The sequence below is a fragment of the Bubalus kerabau genome, chromosome 4 (assembly GCF_029407905.1).
Source record: "Bubalus kerabau isolate K-KA32 ecotype Philippines breed swamp buffalo chromosome 4, PCC_UOA_SB_1v2, whole genome shotgun sequence".
Taxonomy (NCBI): domain Eukaryota; kingdom Metazoa; phylum Chordata; class Mammalia; order Artiodactyla; family Bovidae; genus Bubalus; species Bubalus kerabau.
In genome coordinates, this window is record NC_073627.1 from 149,050,740 (window position 1) to 149,070,015 (window position 19,276).

The following is a 19,276-nucleotide window of genomic DNA, read 5'->3' on the forward strand; positions in this document are numbered from 1 at the left end:
CAGCCTCCAATTTGAAAGAGAGAGAAAACCTAAGTTCTAACTGGATTAACCAAACAGAAGGTATCTCGGTGGACGTTGTGTAAACTCAGCCAATCTCAGTGCGCTATATGCAGAGACAGACACACCCTCCCCCCAACACAAGCCTCAGCTCAGCGGGCAGGGGAACACTCTCCAGCCCAGTTTCCTGGCCACCAACTTAAGATCTGACTGTTCACCATCTATCTCTCTTGAACTAACTTTCTCCATCTGTACAAGAGGAAACAAATCTCTGCACCGTATCTCCCCTCAGTGACAAAAGCGAGTAAGAAAGCCTGTTGGAGCCCACGAGGTTCCTGTAAGATGGAGGCCCGGAAGCATGACACCTCCTGGAGAGCTTTAATTGTTTATTCAGAGTGCATTGGTCTTTACTCCGACTCTTACAAAAATGCACATAAATTCCAGAGCTGTCCCTCACAGAGGGAAAACACCGTATTGGTCAGGTTCTGAGGACACCCTGCTAGCCTGGGCCCCTGACACTGGATTAGGCAATGGGGCCCATTTGGTCCACTGAGCACCACACTGCCCAGGCCTGAGAAGTTCTGAGTAGAGGGGAGCCTGGGCAGCCCTTGATAGAGGTGGGGGTTCGAGGATGGCAGCCTGACACCAAAATAACTGTCAGAATTCTTTGTAGTTACTTTGTTGTTTTAACCATTTTTCTGGGGGTGTCATTTTGTATCGTTTAAGTATTTGACTTTTTCCTCCAGTGAAGGATTAGAAGTTTATTTTTTGAATGATTTTCTTTGTTAATTGATTCCTCCTCTTGTTAATAGGGACTTCCATGGTGGCTCAGCTGGTAAAGAATCCACCTGCAATACGGGAGATCTGGGTTCAATCCCTGGGTTGGGAAAATCCCCTGCATGAGAGCACTGCAACCCACTCCAGCATTCTTGCTTGGAGAATGAACAGCACGTTTTCATAGGGTGTGTGCTGTGTGTGCTCAGTCCTGTGAGTCTTTTGCGACCCCATGGACTGTAGCCTGCCAGTCTCCTCTGTCCATGGAATTCTCCAGGGTGGACCACTGGAGTGGGTTGCCATTCCCTTCTCCAGGGGATCTTTCCAACCCAGGGACTGAACCCAGGTCTCCTCCATTGCAGGCAGATGCTTTACCATCTGAGTCACCAAGGAAGCCAGAAATGAGAAATTTGTTGGCCAAACGTCAATTCTTGTGAATGTGCGATATAAGGCGTGAAGTGAAGTCGCTCAATTGTGTCTGACTCTTTGAGACCCCATGGACTGTAGCCTACCGGGCTTCTCTGTCCATGGGATTTTCCAGGCAAGAGTACTGGAGTGGGTTGCTATTTCCTCCTCCAGGGGAATCTTCCTGACCCAAGGATCAAATCCGGATCTCCCACAATGTAGGCAGATGCTTTACCATCTGAGCCACCAGGGAAGTCATAGTGATAAACTTTTTTTTTCCCCTGGCTGTGCCACTCAGCTTACATTACCTTAGTTCCCCATCCAGGGGCCGAATCCAGGCCTGAGGCAGTGAAAGCACCGAGTCCTAACCACTGCACTGCTAGGGAATTCCTTTGCCCTACTTTTAACACAAGGAGAAAAGCCCCAGACATTAGGTATTTCAAAAATAAAATGTAGATAGATGATGATTTTAAAAGGTGCCAACTGCTCGTTTGTTTACATTTTCCCCTTTTGCTGATTAAAAGAAAGAATATGCAGCATCTTCCTCAAGGGTTTTTCTCCTCCTCAAACACAGCACATACCAGCAGTGAGTCTTTCATAAAGCATTCGATCCTTCTCAGAGAATTTCTCTCAGGGGAGATGAGCTTTTCAAGAAGATGAAGCATTGTATTTTCAAGGCTGGGAAGGTGCCGAAGCCAGAGGCAGAGTATAGCTGACGTGGGGAGAGAAATCTTCTTCCTTTCAGTAAGAAATAAAACTTTAAATATAAATGAGTCTCTGAAAAAAAGATTAAGATTTCAAAATGCAATAACAAATCCAAATCTTTTTTTTTTTTTCCCATCATGGTCACAATAGCAGTTAATATTTATAATATCAAATGAATATTTACCAAGTAACTTATTTTGACCAAAGAAAAAAAATGTTTTCAAAAAGGACAAACAAATATATAGTGATGATATAAAGAGAACGATTAAAAAAATGTTGATGGAAAAGGGCCTTGAGATATTCAGGCAAACGTAGTTCCTAATTTAAGAAATAGCTATGTTTGAAATTTCACCACAGTAGTTTAACATGTGAAATCAAACTTGGGTTTGAGTCCTAGAGCCACCACTTACTCACTGTATGACCTTAGGAAAGCTAACCTCTAAACCTCAGTTTACTCACCTGTAAAATGGGCCTACTTCCCTCCTAGTGTTGTAAGAAGGATCAAATGCAATAATAACACATGTACAATGATGAGCACAGTTCTTGGCACGTAGCAAATATTTAACCACTGTATAAATCTCTTGAAATTTTTCTTTAGTAATAATATCATAAAAGGGTGATTATGGCCTAGCTGATCCATAGTTGATCCTCAGCATGATACTCTACAGACTTAACCACTGAGTGTAGTTACATTTCTATAGGAAAATGTATTTGGAGGTTCCTCCTATGTCAGGTCAGTGAATCAGGGGCTCTGCTTCTCCTGGGAGGGGGCACAAGGGGGCATCCATCTACTCTGAGCCACAGTTGGGGAGGGGGGGCTCCTCCCTGTCAACACTGGACCTATTTGGGCCTGGCGAGACTTGTTCTTCTTTTCTTGGCCCTGCTTTTCCAAGGCCTCCTGCCCTTTTACCTGCAGCACCTTCCAGGTTCTGCTAAAGATGTTTACTGCTTTTACTAAGACAAACAGAAGTGGGGGCACTAATGTTTCCCATTACCCAACAACCCCTCCAGCGTCTTTCCCTTCACCATCACTTCTGGGCCATTTCTCTGCAGGAGCTGGCATGAAGCCCAGGAATTGGGGTATGGGGGCAAGAAGTGAACAGGCAAAGACACAGGGTAGGAATTGCTGCTGCTGCTGCTGCTAAGTCACTTCAGTCGTGTCCGACTCTGTGCGACCCCACAGACGGCAGCTCACCAGGCTCCCCCGTCCCTGGGATTCTCCAGGCAAGAACACTGGAGTGGGTTGCCATTTCCTTCTCCATAGGAATTGCTAGTAGTTTCTTTTTCTCTTCTCCCTTGGCATAACTCTTGTAGACCTTGTCCAAGATCAACTCTGAAGCAAGACTAAAAGAAGCTGAGGAGTTTCAGGGTCTGTCCACCAGAGCATGCAGTAGGGCAGGAGAAAGGGAGGGAGGCTTGGCCCTCATCTGACCTTCTTTCTGACGCCCCCTCACCCTGACACATACACACATATCAAACTGTATTAAAGACAGTGAAGGAAAAGGACAGGCCAAGGAAGGACAGAGTATCAGGAGGGGCCCAGGCGAGACCAGGTGGTCAGGGACAACCTCTCCAGTTGAGTTTAGCTGGAGATCAGCCTGGTGGGAGGGATTCCCTGGTGGCTCAGTGATAAAGAATCCACCTGCAATGCAGGAGCTGCAGGAGACATGTGTTCGATCCTTGGGTTGGGAAGATCCCCTGGGGGAGGGCATGACAACCCACTCCAGTATTCTTGCCTGGAGAATCCCAGGGACATAGGAGCCTGGTGGGCTACCATCCATTGGCTCTCAGAGTTGGACATGACTGAAGAGACAGCATGCAGCACGCACAGCGTGGTGGGGCAGGCAACATGGAGGGCGGTGGGAGGAGGCCTCCGCAGGGGGTGCTGCAGCCGTGTCAGATGAAGAGAGCAAAGGTGAGGTGGCCGGTGATGAGGCTGTGCAGGACCAAGGGCAAGGCCAGCGTCTGGTATTTTATTCTGGCCCAGAAGGTTTTAAACAGAGGAGTGCCAGGACCCAATTTACATTTCAAAGATCACTCTGACTGTTGCATGGAGACCTGAGTGCTGAGTGGGTACAAAATTCCAGAGGGAGCTTGGACCTGGGTGGCAAGGGTGAAGGAGTGAAATGTATTTTAGCAGTAATATCAAGAGACACTGGTGATGAATTTGATGAGGGAGTGAACATGAGGTGGGAATCAAAACTGTCCCAAGTTTCTTGAGCTACAAGATGGACAGATGTACCATTTACTCAACGGAAAGAATGGAAGAAAAGATTAGTGAAGGGTTTACTAAGAGCTCAGTTTGGGGTATGTGAGTTTAGAATGTCTGAGGCACAGTCCAACAGAGATATGAAACAGGTCCTTGAATATCCAAGTTGGAAGTGTTCTGGGGAGAGGTCTGGGCTGAAGATCTATATTCGGGAGCTGTCAGATGGCATGGAGCAGCGTGAAAATGAAGGAGAAGTCCAAAGGACAGAGGTTTGAGTGGGGTGAAAAGAGGGCCCAGGCCTGTGCCTCAGGAGTTTCAGCAGGCTGAGGGTTGGATGGGGTGATGGAAGCTGGCAAGTCAGTGAAGACAGGAGTGGACGTGCAGTCAGCACTGCAGACTGGTCTTCAGAGGGACGACTATGCTGGGAGTGACTGACAACAGGAAGCCACGCAGGGGTGGTGGCCTGGTGTGCTCCTGAGAGGTGGTGTTTTAGGCTGAATACTGATGGGCCAGACGCAGAGTGGGAGAGGCTGAAGGACCAGCATGTACGTATGTGCCGCATGCTCAGTTGGGTCTGACTCTCTGCGACTTCACGGACTGCAGCCCGCCAGGCTCCTCTGTCCATGGGGTTTCCCAGGCAAGAATACTGGAGAGGGTTGCCATTTCCACCTCCAAGGGATCTGCTCGACCCAGGATCGAACTTGCGTCTCCTGTGTCTCCTGTATTGCAGGTGGAGTCTTTACCCACTGAGTCATCTGTAAGACCAGTAGCTGCCATTTATTAAGGCAGAATAAACCTGGAGAAGGGAATGGCGAGCCACTCCAGTATCCTTGCCTGGAGAATTCCATGGACAGAGAAGCTTGGCAGGCCACAGTCCATGGGTCACAGAGAGTTGGACATGACAGCCACTAACACTGTTTTGTCACCTCGAACAATGCTAAGCATTTTACTTGTGTTTTCATCCCCATAACAATCCTACGAAACAGGTACCATTATCACCCTTATTTTTTGAGGCTGGAGAGGGACCAAGGTCTCACAGCCCTGATTAAACCCAGGAGGTCTGATGCTGGAGCTGGTCCTGTGCCTCAGGTTATACCTAAGCCTCTCTCTGCAGGCAGGAGAGTGGAGGGTGTTGCTTCCGTTTGGAGCCTGACACAGGGGTGAGAGCATACAGTTTTCCTGGGTGAGCTAGATGCCTAGAGCCTGTTTTCACTTCCTTCAGTGTCTAAGGAAGTTTTTCCAAAGTCCAGGCTATCAGCCAATTTTAGCCACATTAACAAACTCCTGGGAAGGGATTTCTGTTCAGCTTTCTTGATGAAGAAGAACACCCTTTGGGAACAGGGGGATGGTGTGGATAGCCTCTGTCTTAGAGCCAGAAAGCCCCTGGAAGGCGGGAGGTTCTGAGGTGCAGAAGGAAGAATTCCTCCTCCCTTCCCAAGTAATAGGGACCTCCCTTGACCTGCTCTAATCACACCTTGTCTTTTTTAAAGGATCTACTGAAATAAATATGTACATCATTAGAAAAGCATCTCACTTCGGTGAGAGTTCATCAGAGATAGCCCCACTGCTAAGCCCTCTGAGCAGCAACATGCACAAATGTGATTTCTATTAATACCATGAGGTTGCAATGGCTGGGCAGTGCCCAGGGCAGAGAGGCAGGAAATCTTGAGAATGATGAACAGTAGATGGATATGAACAAATGTAAAAGGCAGCTGAATGGTAGTTCCAGTGAATATCTGAACTAGAAAATACTGCTTAGTTATAAATCTATATAAGAGATGCATAAGTTCTATACCAAGTACCAAGTACATAATTTTTGTTCTATTCTCAGACACAGTTTGAAAAGTGTATATGTTAACAATTTTTTTTTTATTACTCCTGATTCAGACCACACTCTACAAACTGCTGTAAATGATTAAATTTATGGATCCATGCTCAGTATTTGAATCATCTATTTTTTATTTTTTAATTTTTACAATGTTGTTTGGCTTCTGCTGCACAACAACACGTATCAGCCACAACTACACACTTATCTCCTCCTGCTTGAGCCCTGCCCCCATTCCATCCCACCCTTCTAGGTCATCACAGAGCGCCAGACTGGGCTCCTGTGTTAAAAAGCAACTTCTCACCAGCTATCCATTCTACACATGAGAGTGTACATATGTTGATGCTACTTTCTCCATTTGTCTCACTTTCTCTCACCCCTACTGGGTCCACAAGTCCATTCTCTATACTTGTGCCTCTAGTCCTTCCCTGCAAATAAGTTCATTAGTACCATTTTCTAGATTCCATATCTCTGCGTTAATATATGACATTTGTTTTTCTCTTTCTGACTTACTTCACTTGGTATAATAGACTCTAGGTTCATCCACCTCACTAGAACTGACTCAAATTTGTTCTTTTTTATAAGCTGAGTAATATTCTATTAACCACAAAGGTGTGATCACTCACCTAGAGCCAGACATCCTGGAATGTGAAGTCAAATGGGCCTTAGGAAACACCCCTATGAACAAAGCTAGTGGAGGTGATGGAATTCCAGTTGAGCTATTTCAAATTCTAAAAGATGATGCTGTTAAGGTGCTGCATGCAATATGCCAGCAAATTTGGAAAACTCAGCAGTGGCCATAGGACTGCAAAAAGGTCAATTTTCATTCCAATCCAAAAGAAAGGCAATGCCAAAGAATGCTCAAACTGCACAACTGCACTGATCTCATCACACACTAGCAAAGTAATGCTCCAAATTCTCCAAGCCGGGCTTTAATAATATGTGAACCGTGAACTTCCAGATGTTCAAGCTGGATTTAGAAAAGGCAGAAGAACCAGAGATAAAATTGCCAAAATTTGCTGGATCATAGAAAAAGCAAGAGAGTTCCAGAAAAACATCTACCATCTACTTCTACTTTATTGACTATGCCAAAGCCTTTGACTGTGTGGATCACAAAAAACTGTGGAAAATTCTTCAAGAGATAGGAATATCAGACCACCTGACCTGCCTCCTGAGAAATCTGCATGCAGGTCAAGAAGCAACAGTTAGAACTGGACATGGAACAACAGACTGGTTCCAAATAGGGAAAGGAGTACATCAAGGTTATATATTGTCACCATGCTTATTTAACTTATATGCAGAGAACATAAATTGAAATGTTGGGCTGGATGAAGCACAAGCTGGAATCAAGAATGATGGGAGAAATATCAATAACCTCAGATACGCAGATGATACCACCCTTATGGCAGAAAGCAAAGAACTAAAGAGCCTCTTGATGAAAGTGAAAGAGAGTGAAAAGTTGGCTTAATACTCAACATTCAGAAAACCAAGATCATGGCATCTGGTTCTATCACTTCATGGCAAATATATGGGGAAACAATGGAAACAGTGAGAGATCTTATTTTGGGGGGCTCCAAAATCACTGCAGATTGTGACCGCAGCCATGAAATTAAAAGACGCTTGCTCCTTGGAAGAAAAGCTATGACCAACCTAGTTCAGTTCAGTTGCTCAGTCATGTCCGACTCTTTGCGACCCCATGGACTGCAGCATGCTAGGCTTTCCTGTCTATCACCAACTCCTGGAGCTTATTCAAATTCATGTCCATCAAGTCGGTGATGCCATCCAACCATCTCATCCACTGTTGTCCCCTTCTCCTCCTGCCTTCAATCTTTCCCAGCATCAGGGTCTTTCCCAATGAGTCAGTTCTTCACATCGGGTGGCCAAAGTATTGGAGTTTCAGCTTCAGCATCAGTCCTTCTAATAAATATTCAGGACTGATTTCCTTTAGGATGGACTGGTTGGATCTCCTTATAATCCAAGGACTCTCAAGAGTCTTCTCCAACACCACAGTTCAAAAGCATCGATTCTTTGGCTCTCAGCTTTCTATAAAGTCCAACTCTCATATCCACATATGACTACTGGAAAAACCGTATCTTTGACTAGTGGACCTTTGTTGGGAAAGTAATGTATCTGCTTTTTATGCTATCTAGGGGTCATCAGAGAAGGAAATGACAACCCACTCCAGTATTCTTGCCTATTGAATCTTGTGGACAGAGGAGCCTGGTGGGCTGCCATCTATGGGGTCGCACAGAGTTGGACATGACTGAAGCAACTTAGCATGCATGCATGTATTGGAGAAGGAAATGGCAACCCACTCCAGAATTCTTGCCTGGAGAATCCCAGGGACAGAGAAGCCTGGTGGGCTGCCGTCTATGGGGTTTTACAGAGTCGGACACGACTGAAGCGACTTAGCAGCAGCAGGTTGGTCATAACTTTTCTTCCAAGGAGCAAGAGTCTTTTAATTTCATGGCTGCAGTCACCATCTGCAGTGATTTTGAAGCCCCACAAAATAAACCTAGACAGCATATTAAAAAGCAGAGACATTACTTTGCAACAAAGGTCCATCTAGTCAAGGCTATGGTTTTTCCAGCAGTCATGTATGGATGTGAGAGTTGGACTATAAAGAATGCTGAGTGCTGAAGAATTGATGTTTTTGAATTGTGGTGTTGGAGAAGACTCTTGAGAGTCCCTTGGACTGCCAGGAGATCCAACCAGTCCATCCTAAAGGAGATCCGTCCTGGGTATTCATTGGAAGGACTGATGTTGAAGCTGAAACTCCAATACTTTGGCCACCTGATGCGAAGAGCTGACTCATCTGCAAAGACCCTGATGCTGGGAAAGATTGAGGGCAGAAGGAGAAGGGGATGACAGAGGATGAGATGCTTGGATTGCATCACTGACTCGATGGACATGGATTTGGGTGGACTCCAGGAGTTGGTGATGGGCAGGGAGGCCTGGCATGCTGCGGTTCATGGGGTCGCAAAGAGTCGGACACGACTGAGCGACTGAACTGAACTTAACTGAACACTGGAGTACATGATCACCTATTAACAAAAAAAAAAACTATATTTCTTTAAAACATCAAAGATTTAACTCTTAATAACTGATCTTGGATGAAGAAATCACCAAAGAAATCACTGCATAATAGAATTTCGTTGGACCAACATATTGGTATTACATACAATGTTCTAAATTTGTACCAGGTTGGTTCTGAAATTAAAAGTTATATTATATATAAATTATATCTCAATGAAACCAGGAAAAAAGGCAAATTATAAAAGAAGAAGTGCAAATGCCCCCAAAATATGTAGATTTTCAACCTTATTAATAGGAAAGAAAGGTAAACTAACATATCAAGGAGGTATTAGTTTTTGTGTTCACATCAGCTAATGTTTAGATGAATGACAACATCCAGTGTAAAAGTAGGTGTAAGTGACTGGTGTTCTTAGATGTAGGACAGGGAATGGGTTCATCCTTTTGGTTAAGTCATGTGATACTGCCTAATAAACTGCAAAATACACATATCCTTGGCTGTCATAACCATACTTTTATGAATCTTCGTGGCAGAAATAAAAGCACTAGCTAGAAAGTATTTACGTAGCGATATTATAAACAGAAAATTAGAAACAATTTGAATGCATCCACTGGAAAATAGGGCTTACCAGGTGGTGCAGTGGTAAAGAATCCACCTGCCAATGCAGGAGACACAAGAGATGCAGGTTTGCTCCCTGGGTCAGGAAGATCCCATGCAGTAGAAAATGGCAACTCATTCCAGTATTCTTGCCTGGAAAATTCCATGGATAGAGAAGCCTGGCTGGTCCATGGGGTCACAAAGAGTTGGACATGACTGAACGACTGAATACACACATACACACACACACACACACACACACACACTGGCAAAGAGCTAAACAGATTAAGATCCGTTCATATCAGGATATATGTTTCTATTTTATAATGAGTTAGATCTATACCCTTTGAGGGATACACAAGATTTGTTGGTTAAAAAACCTGGTTCCAGGGTCATGTGTATGATGTGATGCTGTTTTTCCTTTTTCTTTTTTTTAAAGCTAATTTAAAAAGAGAAAATTGTTTCATGTAGATTTCTAATGTTTATAAGAGTATAAGGTATGCTTACGAGAAGGACTTGGAGGGTGGTAAGGAGGCGGGTAACTGACATTTTCTGTGTATACTTCTACATTGTTTGACCTGACCTGATAAAATGTATGTATTTCTGTGGAAATTTTAAAGAGCCAATAAAGGAAAAAAAGAAAAAATATTTTTAGGGAGATTGAAAATTTTCATTCTACTCACCATGTGTTAGCTACAGAAACTCTAAGGCTGTCCTCTTCCTACTTTCTATACTTGTTTTAGCTATCTAACTTGGATACTGATCAAATGACAAATTCAAGAAAAACAGGTTACGATTAAAAACTTGGCTCTCCAAAATTCCTACCTAATAATCACAGGAAGTTTTAGGCATTATAGCTATGGTTTAGGAAAATGATAGGGACTTACATGGAACACATTATAATTTTCTCCTGCAACATACCAAGGAGTAGGCTCCCAGTCTGCACTTTCATATAGAATATCTGACTCTAAATAACAATTTCTGACACTGGGCAGGAGAGGCCTGGACAAGAACACTCTGCCCTGTCCAACATCTCATGCAATATATTAAGATTCTTTGGACAACTGCCTCCTGGACATTTAAAAACTGAACTTTGTTTCCCCAAATATTCAATTCAGTGGGTTAGTTGTGTGTCCCATCCTCTCCAAAAAGGAGAAAGTAGGTAAAGAAACTGGTCTAGCCACTTGTTAAATAATTTTGGCTCCAGATGTTTTTATTATTAATTAATTATTAGTTTTTGGTTGCCCTGGGTCTCCATTGCTGTGCGTGGGCTTCCTCTAGTTGCAGCGAGCGGGGCTACTCTTCATTGTGGTGCACAGGCTTCTCACTGTGCTGGCTTCTCTTGTTGCAGAGCAGAGGCCCTGGAGTGGGCAGGCTCCAGTAGTTGTGGTGGGCAGGCTTAGTTGCCCCGTGGCATGTGGAATCTTCTCTGACCAGGGATCGAGCCCATGTCCCCTGCATTGGCAGGCAAATTCTTACCTACCAGAGGAGTCCTAAATGTTTTTGTATAGCTTCAATACAAAAAGCAGAATGTGGAACTCAATTCTTTGCCAGAAAGGCCCTTGAGAGGTGAAGTACATGTTCTAATGCTGTCTGAGAAGCAGAGGAGGGGAGGGAGCCTCCCCACTTGAGACAAACGCAGGCAGGCTCCCCCTTTCCAAACCAGAAAGAGATTAAGGGCTGCGTGGGCTGCCGGAGGAGCCCACAAAACTCAAGACCAACTTTTCTGGAGAACTACTTAATCCCAAGGAACTGGAAAGAATATTCTCTATTACATTTCAAAGATGTATTTCCATGACAACCTGATCGGAGAAGTACATCAAATTTGAAGAAGCTGTGCCATCATTATCACTTATATGTGCAGAGAAGTCACTTCTCAAAGCAAAGGGCAGCAACACCAATCAAAGGAAATATCCAAATCCAAACACAATGGCATGTCTATTACAAATCAGCATCAGCAGGTTTTTACTTGAAAAGTAAACTTTTTCAACAAATAATTTTGTGATCATATCTTAGTACGGTAAAAAATTTAAGGGAGTATTAGTTACTACTACTGCTTTGCTAACTTTTTGTCCTTGGTATTACACTAGCTTTTCTTTGTTTAGACATTCACCTATATTGACAATATTTAAAGCCCGATTTTTCTTTCTTTCTTTTTTTGGCTGTGCTGTGCATCTTGCAGGATCTTAGTTCCTTGACCAGGATTGAACCCAGGCTCCAACAAGGAAAGTGCCAAGTCCTAACCACTGGGCTGCCAGAGAATTCTGGCAATTCTTAAAGCCTGGTTTTTCTTATCTGAGCTGAAAAAAAAGAAAAACCCACAAAACTAGAAACTTGGCTGAAGTTGGCCTTTTCTTGTAATTTATTTTTTTCTTCTTAAGCACCATTGGAGGCTGTATTAGCTTTTCCAGCATTGAAAATTTATTTACATCTGGCCTTAGTTCAGTGATAATTTGATTAGCAGGAAAAGATATAAGCTTGAAAAAGCCTAATAAAACATTATAAAAAATAATATAATTATTATTTAAAGTCAACAACAACAATAATAACAGCAACAAGCTAACAGTTACTGAGTGTTTTGAGTACCAGGCATCATGCTAAACATTCTGTAGGCACTGAAAGTGAAAGTGTTAGTCACTCAGTTGTGTCCAACTCTTTGGATCCCATGGACTACAGACCGCCAGGCTCCTCTGTCCATGGAATTCTCTAGGCTAGAATACTGGAGTGGGTAGCCATTCCCTTCTCCAGATCTTCCCGATCCAGGGATTGAACACCGGTCTTCCGTATTGTAGGTGGATTCTTTACTGGCTGAGCCACCTAGGAAGTCCCCTATAGGCACCGGAGTCATTTAAATATGTTTCGGTGTGCCTGGGACAGGTCATCCTACCATAATTGTAACAGGCACCTCTTTTAACTCTCAAAAGTGTTCCAGACTACAATTTATAATTGTATGGCTACCCTCTTTAACACTCACAGCTGCCCCATGAGGTTAGTTGTCTGGCCAGTCATACACTCACTCTTTCATTTGTTCATTGGCTCATTCATTCTGGTATGTAGAAAAGATTTTCCAACTAGTCATCAAACTTCTCAACATTATTGAAGCAATGGATTTAGGCTTATCTTAAAGGACATGTCATGCAGAATTACTTGTACTCCACATATATATGAGAGGATTGCAGTAGCCCTCCCAGAAAGGTTTTATGCAATGTGCACCCTGCAGGTGGCTATTATGGCAACCCCAGGGATAGATTTAAGAAGTCAGGCTTGGCTTTTAGGCCAAGAAATTATAAATTTCCTCTCGGTTATCTAAACGACAGAGAGGAGCAATCATCTGCTGTTTAAAAGAAGACGGGCTGTCCATTTCTGGAAATACACGACTGTATTTGGAGGCCAAGGCCAAAGACACCCAGCCAATTGTAAACCAGATGAAATTCCACTGGTGATTGTGGTAAGCAAATAGTTGGAAGGCTAAAAACAGGGCAGGGCACCTTGGTCAAAGAAAGTACGTGGTTTCTAAATGACTATGCAGCCCATGTGGGGAACTCTTCAAGGGGCTGAAGGAAAGGGGGTATGAGTGCAGGGGTGGTAATCTGAATCAGCCTCCCTGTGTCAACATGTGGCTGGGACGCTGCGTCTATGCGAGTGTCCATGGAAAGGTTCCAGGCCTGACGCCACTGTTTGGGGAACTTGCTGAGCTGGAGCCATAGGAACTGGACAAGTTGAAGACCACCCAGCATTTCTGGATGGCCTGTTCCCTATGGATCAGCAGACATAATTTTCCAAACTAAATAAATTTTATTAGTTGCTGAGGGAGAACATACTATCACAAGTAAAATAAACAGCAAGGAGTCCAGGCCTACTCGTGGAGCTGCTGCCCTCAGCTTTCCATCTGAGCACTGTGGGTGGAGAAGGGTGGCTAGTCTCTAAGCCGGTCACCTCCCTGCCAGTAAGTTCTGGAGCAGCTTCACACAGTTTTGCAGAGCATGCCAAGGAGCATTCTCCTTGTTCCCTTTAATTCAGCTCTTGTTGAAAAAGTAACACTGGAAATACAGGTTGTTAAGACCATATGTGTCAATAAAATGCATTACTAAACAAATCAGAAACATAGCTACCAAGGTGAAAGGCAAAGAGCATTTTGCTTAAAAGTAAATACTTTCAAAAACTGCTTTGGAGGGTGAAAATGCCATTTGGTGGGTGAGCCACTGGAACCTACAGTGTACGCTCAGGTGAATGATGTGAAGGGCACCTGCATGTGGAGAACACTTACTGCGTTATACAGACTTCCGGGTCGATTCTCATCCAATATCTTACAGATATGACAAAGATAAGTGATCAGACTCCTCAGAAAGTTCAGACTCTTGGATAAATTTTGAAATAAGCTTAGAGTAGACAGAAAAAAGACTCCATGGTTTTAACCATGAAAATTATGTTCTGACCCTTTTTTAAAGCATCAAACGATTTAATTTTCTCTTTTTCTTTCTAAATCTTACCTTAACAAATTCCTAGGTTATAACATTTCATTAACAAAAAAAATGAAATTAAGGGCTTCCCTAGTAGCTCAGTGGTAAAGAATTCACCTTCCAATGCAGGAGACAGGGCTCAATCCCTGATCTGGGAGGATCTCACATGGCGCAGAGCAAGTAAGCCCGTGCCACAACTATTGAGCCTGTGCTCTAGAGTCCAGGAGCTGCAACTCCTGACTCCCCTGTACTCTAGAGCCCGTGCTCAGCAACAAGAGAAGCCATCGAAATGAGAAGCCTGAGAACCACAACTAGAGAGCAGTCTCTATATACCACAACTGGACAAAAAAGCCTGCCCAGCATCAAAGACCCAGCACAGCCAGATAAATAAATAATTTTAAAAAATTAAATTAAAATATAGACCATATTTTTTTTAAGAATTATACATGAAAAACAATAAATAGTCTATTGGTAATTACTTCCTCTGAAAGAATGATGGCAGCTTTGAGGTTATTCATTTTCCAAATGTAATAAATCAATTTGAAAATGGGAAGAAGATCCACTTACTACAGCCTAACAAATAAATAAGTAAATAAATGAGTTAACAAAAAAAGAATTCCCAGAAAAACAAGAGAGATGAGTGGGAAATAGCCCTACTTTATATTAAGCATCATAGAAAGATTCTGTTATTAAAACAAAATGGTACTGAAGCATGAATATACTATAGGCCCAAGAAACAGAACATAAAATAATAAAACAGGCTTAAATGCATACAGAAACTAAGTACAATTCAATCTGTGGATAAGAAGGGCTAACTCTACTACCAACTGTACTCTGCCACTTATATAAGAGACTTGAGCATCTCATGGAGTCCTGAAGTTAATCCCACGTGTGTACTGAGAGATGACTGACTGAGAGAAGACTATTTGATCAAGGGAGCATCTTCAGTCAGTGGAGGGTTGAGGGTGTGACTGCACCCTTTATCACATTCGAGATGGTAGAATGTTCTGTAACCTGAGAGCGGGGAAAACCAACAAAATTACTTCAACAAATAATTTGCAAACCAAAAAGAACCTACAGATTGAAAGAGATTTGTGAACCTATCAAGCAAATGCAATGTATGGACTTTGGACTCTTAATTCCAAAAAACAAAACTGAAGAATTTGTTTTGTGCCTAAATATGTGGTGATGATCAGGAATCAGTGTCAATTTTAAGATATAATAATAGCATTATAGCTAATGTTTTTAAAAAATGCACCATATAGAGACTTCCGTTTTCACATTCTGCATTTAAGGAGCTTGGAAGTCATCACTTTGTCTTAACAAAAGTAAAAAGCAGAACAGACTGGAAAATCAACATCTCTTCTTGCATCCTTAAAAGAAGGGAGGGCACAGGGTAAACCTTGGTCCCCAAGATTGGAGATAATGAATACAGGGAATCATGGCTGACTGGAGCAGAGAACCACAGGCAGAAACAACCACAGGCAGCAGTGCTGGGCAGGGAAACCCGAAATGGAATTAGTGAATGGCTGGAGGGTCAGTGTGAACAACTGTGATAGTTAAAAACTCCAGGGGAACTCAGGCATAAAGGATCCCCACGATACTGTGAGGTTTACCTCTAGGAGTTCCCACCAGGTTCACATGGTAAATACCAGTGAAGAAGCCACCCCTGCTTTAGGCAGGAAGAAGGGAAAGGGAATCATTTTTAAATTCAACAAAGCTCTCTGTTTTCTAAACAAGGCCTGACCTCATGGGAAACTAGTTAACTAGTGTCTAATCTGCTGGGAGAAACATCAATAACCTCAGATATGCAGATTACACCACCCTTATGGCAGAAAGTGAAGAGGAACTAAAAAGCCTCTTGATGAAAGTGAAAGAAGAGAGTGAAAAAGTTGGCTTAAAGCTCAACATTCAGAAAACTAAAATCATGGCATCCAGTCCCATCACTTCATGGCAAATAGATGGGGAAACAGCAGAAACAGTGACAGACTATTTTCTTGGGCTTCAAAATCAGTGCAGATGGTGACTGCAGCCATGAAATTAAAAGACACTTGGTAACAATAACCCTGTGTACGAGACAGCAAAAGAGACACTGATGTATAGAACAGTCTTATGGACTCTGTGGGAGAGGGAGAGGGTGGGAAGATTTGGGAGAATGGCATTGAAACATGTGTAACATCATGTATGAAATGAGTTGCCAGTCCAGGTTCGATGCACGATACTGGATGCTTGGGGCTGGTGCACTGGGACGACCCAGAGGGATGGAATGGGGAGGGAGGAGGGAGGAGGGTTCAGGATGGGGAACACATGTATACCTGTGGCGGATTCATTTTGATATTTGGCAAATCTAATACAGTTATGTAAAGTTTAAAAATAAAATAAAATTAAAAAAAAAATAAAAAAATAAAAGACACTTGGCTCCTTGGAAGAAAAGTTATGACCAACCCAGATAGCATATTAAAAAGCAGAGACATTACTTTGTCAACAGGTTCATCTAGTCAAAGCTATGGTTTTTCCAGTAGTCATGTATGGATGTGGGAGTTGGACTATAAAGAACGCTGAGCACTGAAGAATAGCTGCTTTTGAACTGTGGTATTAGAGAAGACTCTTGAGAGTCCCTTGTACTGCAAGGAGATCCAACCAGTCCATCTTAAAGGAAATCAGTCCTGAATATTCAAAGGAAGGACTGATGCTGAAACTGAAATTCCAATTTTTTGGCCACCTGATGTGAAGAACTGACTCACTGGAAAACACCCTGATGCTGGCAAAGATTGAAGGCGGGAGGGGAAGGGGACGACAGAGGATGACATGGTTAGATGGCATCACCGACTCAACGGACATGGGTTTGGGTAGACTCTGGCAGTTGGTGATGGACAGGGAGGCCTGGCGTGCTGCAGCCCATGAGGTCGCAAAGAGTCGGACATGACTGAGCAACTGAAATGAACTAAACTGAACCTGCTGGGATATTATAAGAGCCTAACTGATTAGGGAGAAAGGAAATAATCACTTTTAGACAGCTCTAAGTATCTTATCTCACTTAAGGGAAGAAAAAACTGAGAAAAACTTATAAAGTTCACAGTGCAGAAGCATAGGCTCACTAGAAGACTGAGATCTAATATAAGACTACAGAACACTTCCCCTCCCTTCACCTCTCACTGTTACATTAAAAATAGCTAATTTACAGCAGTTCCTTTTACTTAGTACACATCTTGCCCAGCTATTAAGAAAAAAGTTACTAAACATAAAGAAAAGAGAAAAAAAAATTTGAAGAGACAGAATCAGAACCAGACATGGCAGAGATGTTGGAATTATCCAACTGAAAATTAAAAACAATAATAATTAATATGCTAAGGGTCTAACGCTGGGGTCCCTAACCCCCAGGATCTAATGCCTGATGATCTGAGGTGGAGATGATATAATAATAATAGAAATAAAGTGCACAATAAATGTAATGGCTTGAACCATCCCCAAACCACCACCCCATGCCCAAGTCCATGGAAAAATTGTCTTCCATGAAACCTGTCCCTGGTGCCAAAAAGGCTGGGGACCACTGTTCTAATGGATAAAGTAGACAGCAAGCAAGAATAGATGGGTAATGTAAGCAGAGAGTTGGAAATCCTAAGAAAGAACCAAAAAGAAATACTAGAGATAAAAAACACTACAGAAATGAAGAGTGCCTTTGATAAGCTTATTAGTAGATTTGGTGAGTCAACTCTTCGCATGAGGTGGCCAAAGTACTGGAGTTTCAGCTTCAGCATCAGTCCTTCCAATGAACACCCAGGACTGATCTCCTTTAGGATGGACTGGTTGGATCTCCTTGCAGTCCAAGGGACTCTCAAGAGTCTTCTCCAATACCACAGTTCAAAAGCATCAATTCTTTGGCGCTCAGCTTTCTTCACAGTCCAACAGACCCTAGACTACCAGAGAACTAATCCTAGGGAGTATCATATAGTGAGAACTCACACAAAGGAAACCACTTGAATACAAGACCCAGCATCACCCAACCACCAGTAGCACCCTGTGCAGGATGCCTCATCTAAACAACAAACAAAACAAAAATACAAACCCAGTCATCAGCAGACAGGATTATCACCTCACTCAGCCTTGCCCATCAGAGGAAAAACAAACAAAAAAACTCAGTACAAATCTCACCCTATATGAAGCTTACACAAAACAAGGGACCAACATTAGGCAGGCAGAAATCAAAATGAAGAAAGAGTTCCACCCTGAAGCCTGGGAAAAGGAGACCTCAAACACAATAAGTTAAAAAAAATAATGAAAAGGCAGAGAAGTACTACACAAATGAAGGAACAAACTAGAAACACCAAATAAATGAAGAGGAAATAGGCAAACCACCTGAAAAAGAATTCAGAATAATGATAGTGAAGATGATCAAAAACCTTGAAAACAGAATGGAGAATATGCAGGAATCAATTAATAAAGATGTAGAAGAATTAAAGAATAAACAGAGACAAACAACACAATTACTGAAATCAAAAATACTCTGGAAGGCATCAATAGCAGAGTATCTGAAGCAGAAGAACAAATCAGTGAGCTGGAAGGTAAAATGGTGGAAATAACTTCTGAAGAGCAGAATAAAGTAAAAAGAATGAAAAGAACTGAAGACAGTCTCAGAGACTTCTGGGACAATATCAAACACACAAACATTCAAATTATAGGGGTCCCAGAAGAAGAAGAGAAAAAGAAAGGGAATGAGAAAATTTTTGAATAGATTATAGTTGAAAATTTCCCTAACATGGAAAAAGAAATAGTCAATCAAATGCAAGAGGCACAGAGGGTCATATACAGGATAAACCCAAGGAGAAACAAACCAAGACACATACTAATCAAACTAACAAAGACTAAACACAAAGAAAGAATATTAAAAGCAGCAAGGGAGAAACAACAAGTCACATACAAGGGAAACCCCATACATTTAACAGCTGATCTTTCAGCAGAAACTCTTGCAGGCCAGAAGGTAATGGCAGGATATATTTAAAGTACTGAAAGGGAAAACTCTACAAACAAGACTACTGTACCTGGCAAGGATCTCATTCAAAATTGATGGAGAAATAAAAAGCTTTTCAGACAAGCAAAAGTTAACAGAATTCAATACCACCAAACCAGCTTTACAACAAATGTTAAAGGGACTTATATAGTCAAGAAATACAAGAGAAGAAAAAGATCTACAAAATCAAACCCAAACAATTAAGAAAGTGGCAATAGAAACATATATATAAATAATTACTTTAAATGTAAACAGATTAAAT

At 42.4% G+C, this 19,276-nt stretch overlaps 1 protein-coding gene across 4 annotated transcripts in view; it reads right to left on the bottom strand.

Moving 5' to 3' along the window:
* Positions 1 to 19,276, bottom strand: part of FANCC (FA complementation group C) — a 313,057-nt gene that overhangs the window by 38,391 nt on the left and 255,390 nt on the right. For all 4 annotated transcript variants that reach the window (XM_055578994.1, XM_055578993.1, XM_055578995.1 and 1 more), the window contains one exon: positions 1,758 to 1,914. In XM_055578994.1, the coding sequence (XP_055434969.1) occupies positions 1,758 to 1,914 (157 nt within the window). The remainder of the gene's footprint in view (positions 1 to 1,757; positions 1,915 to 19,276) is intronic.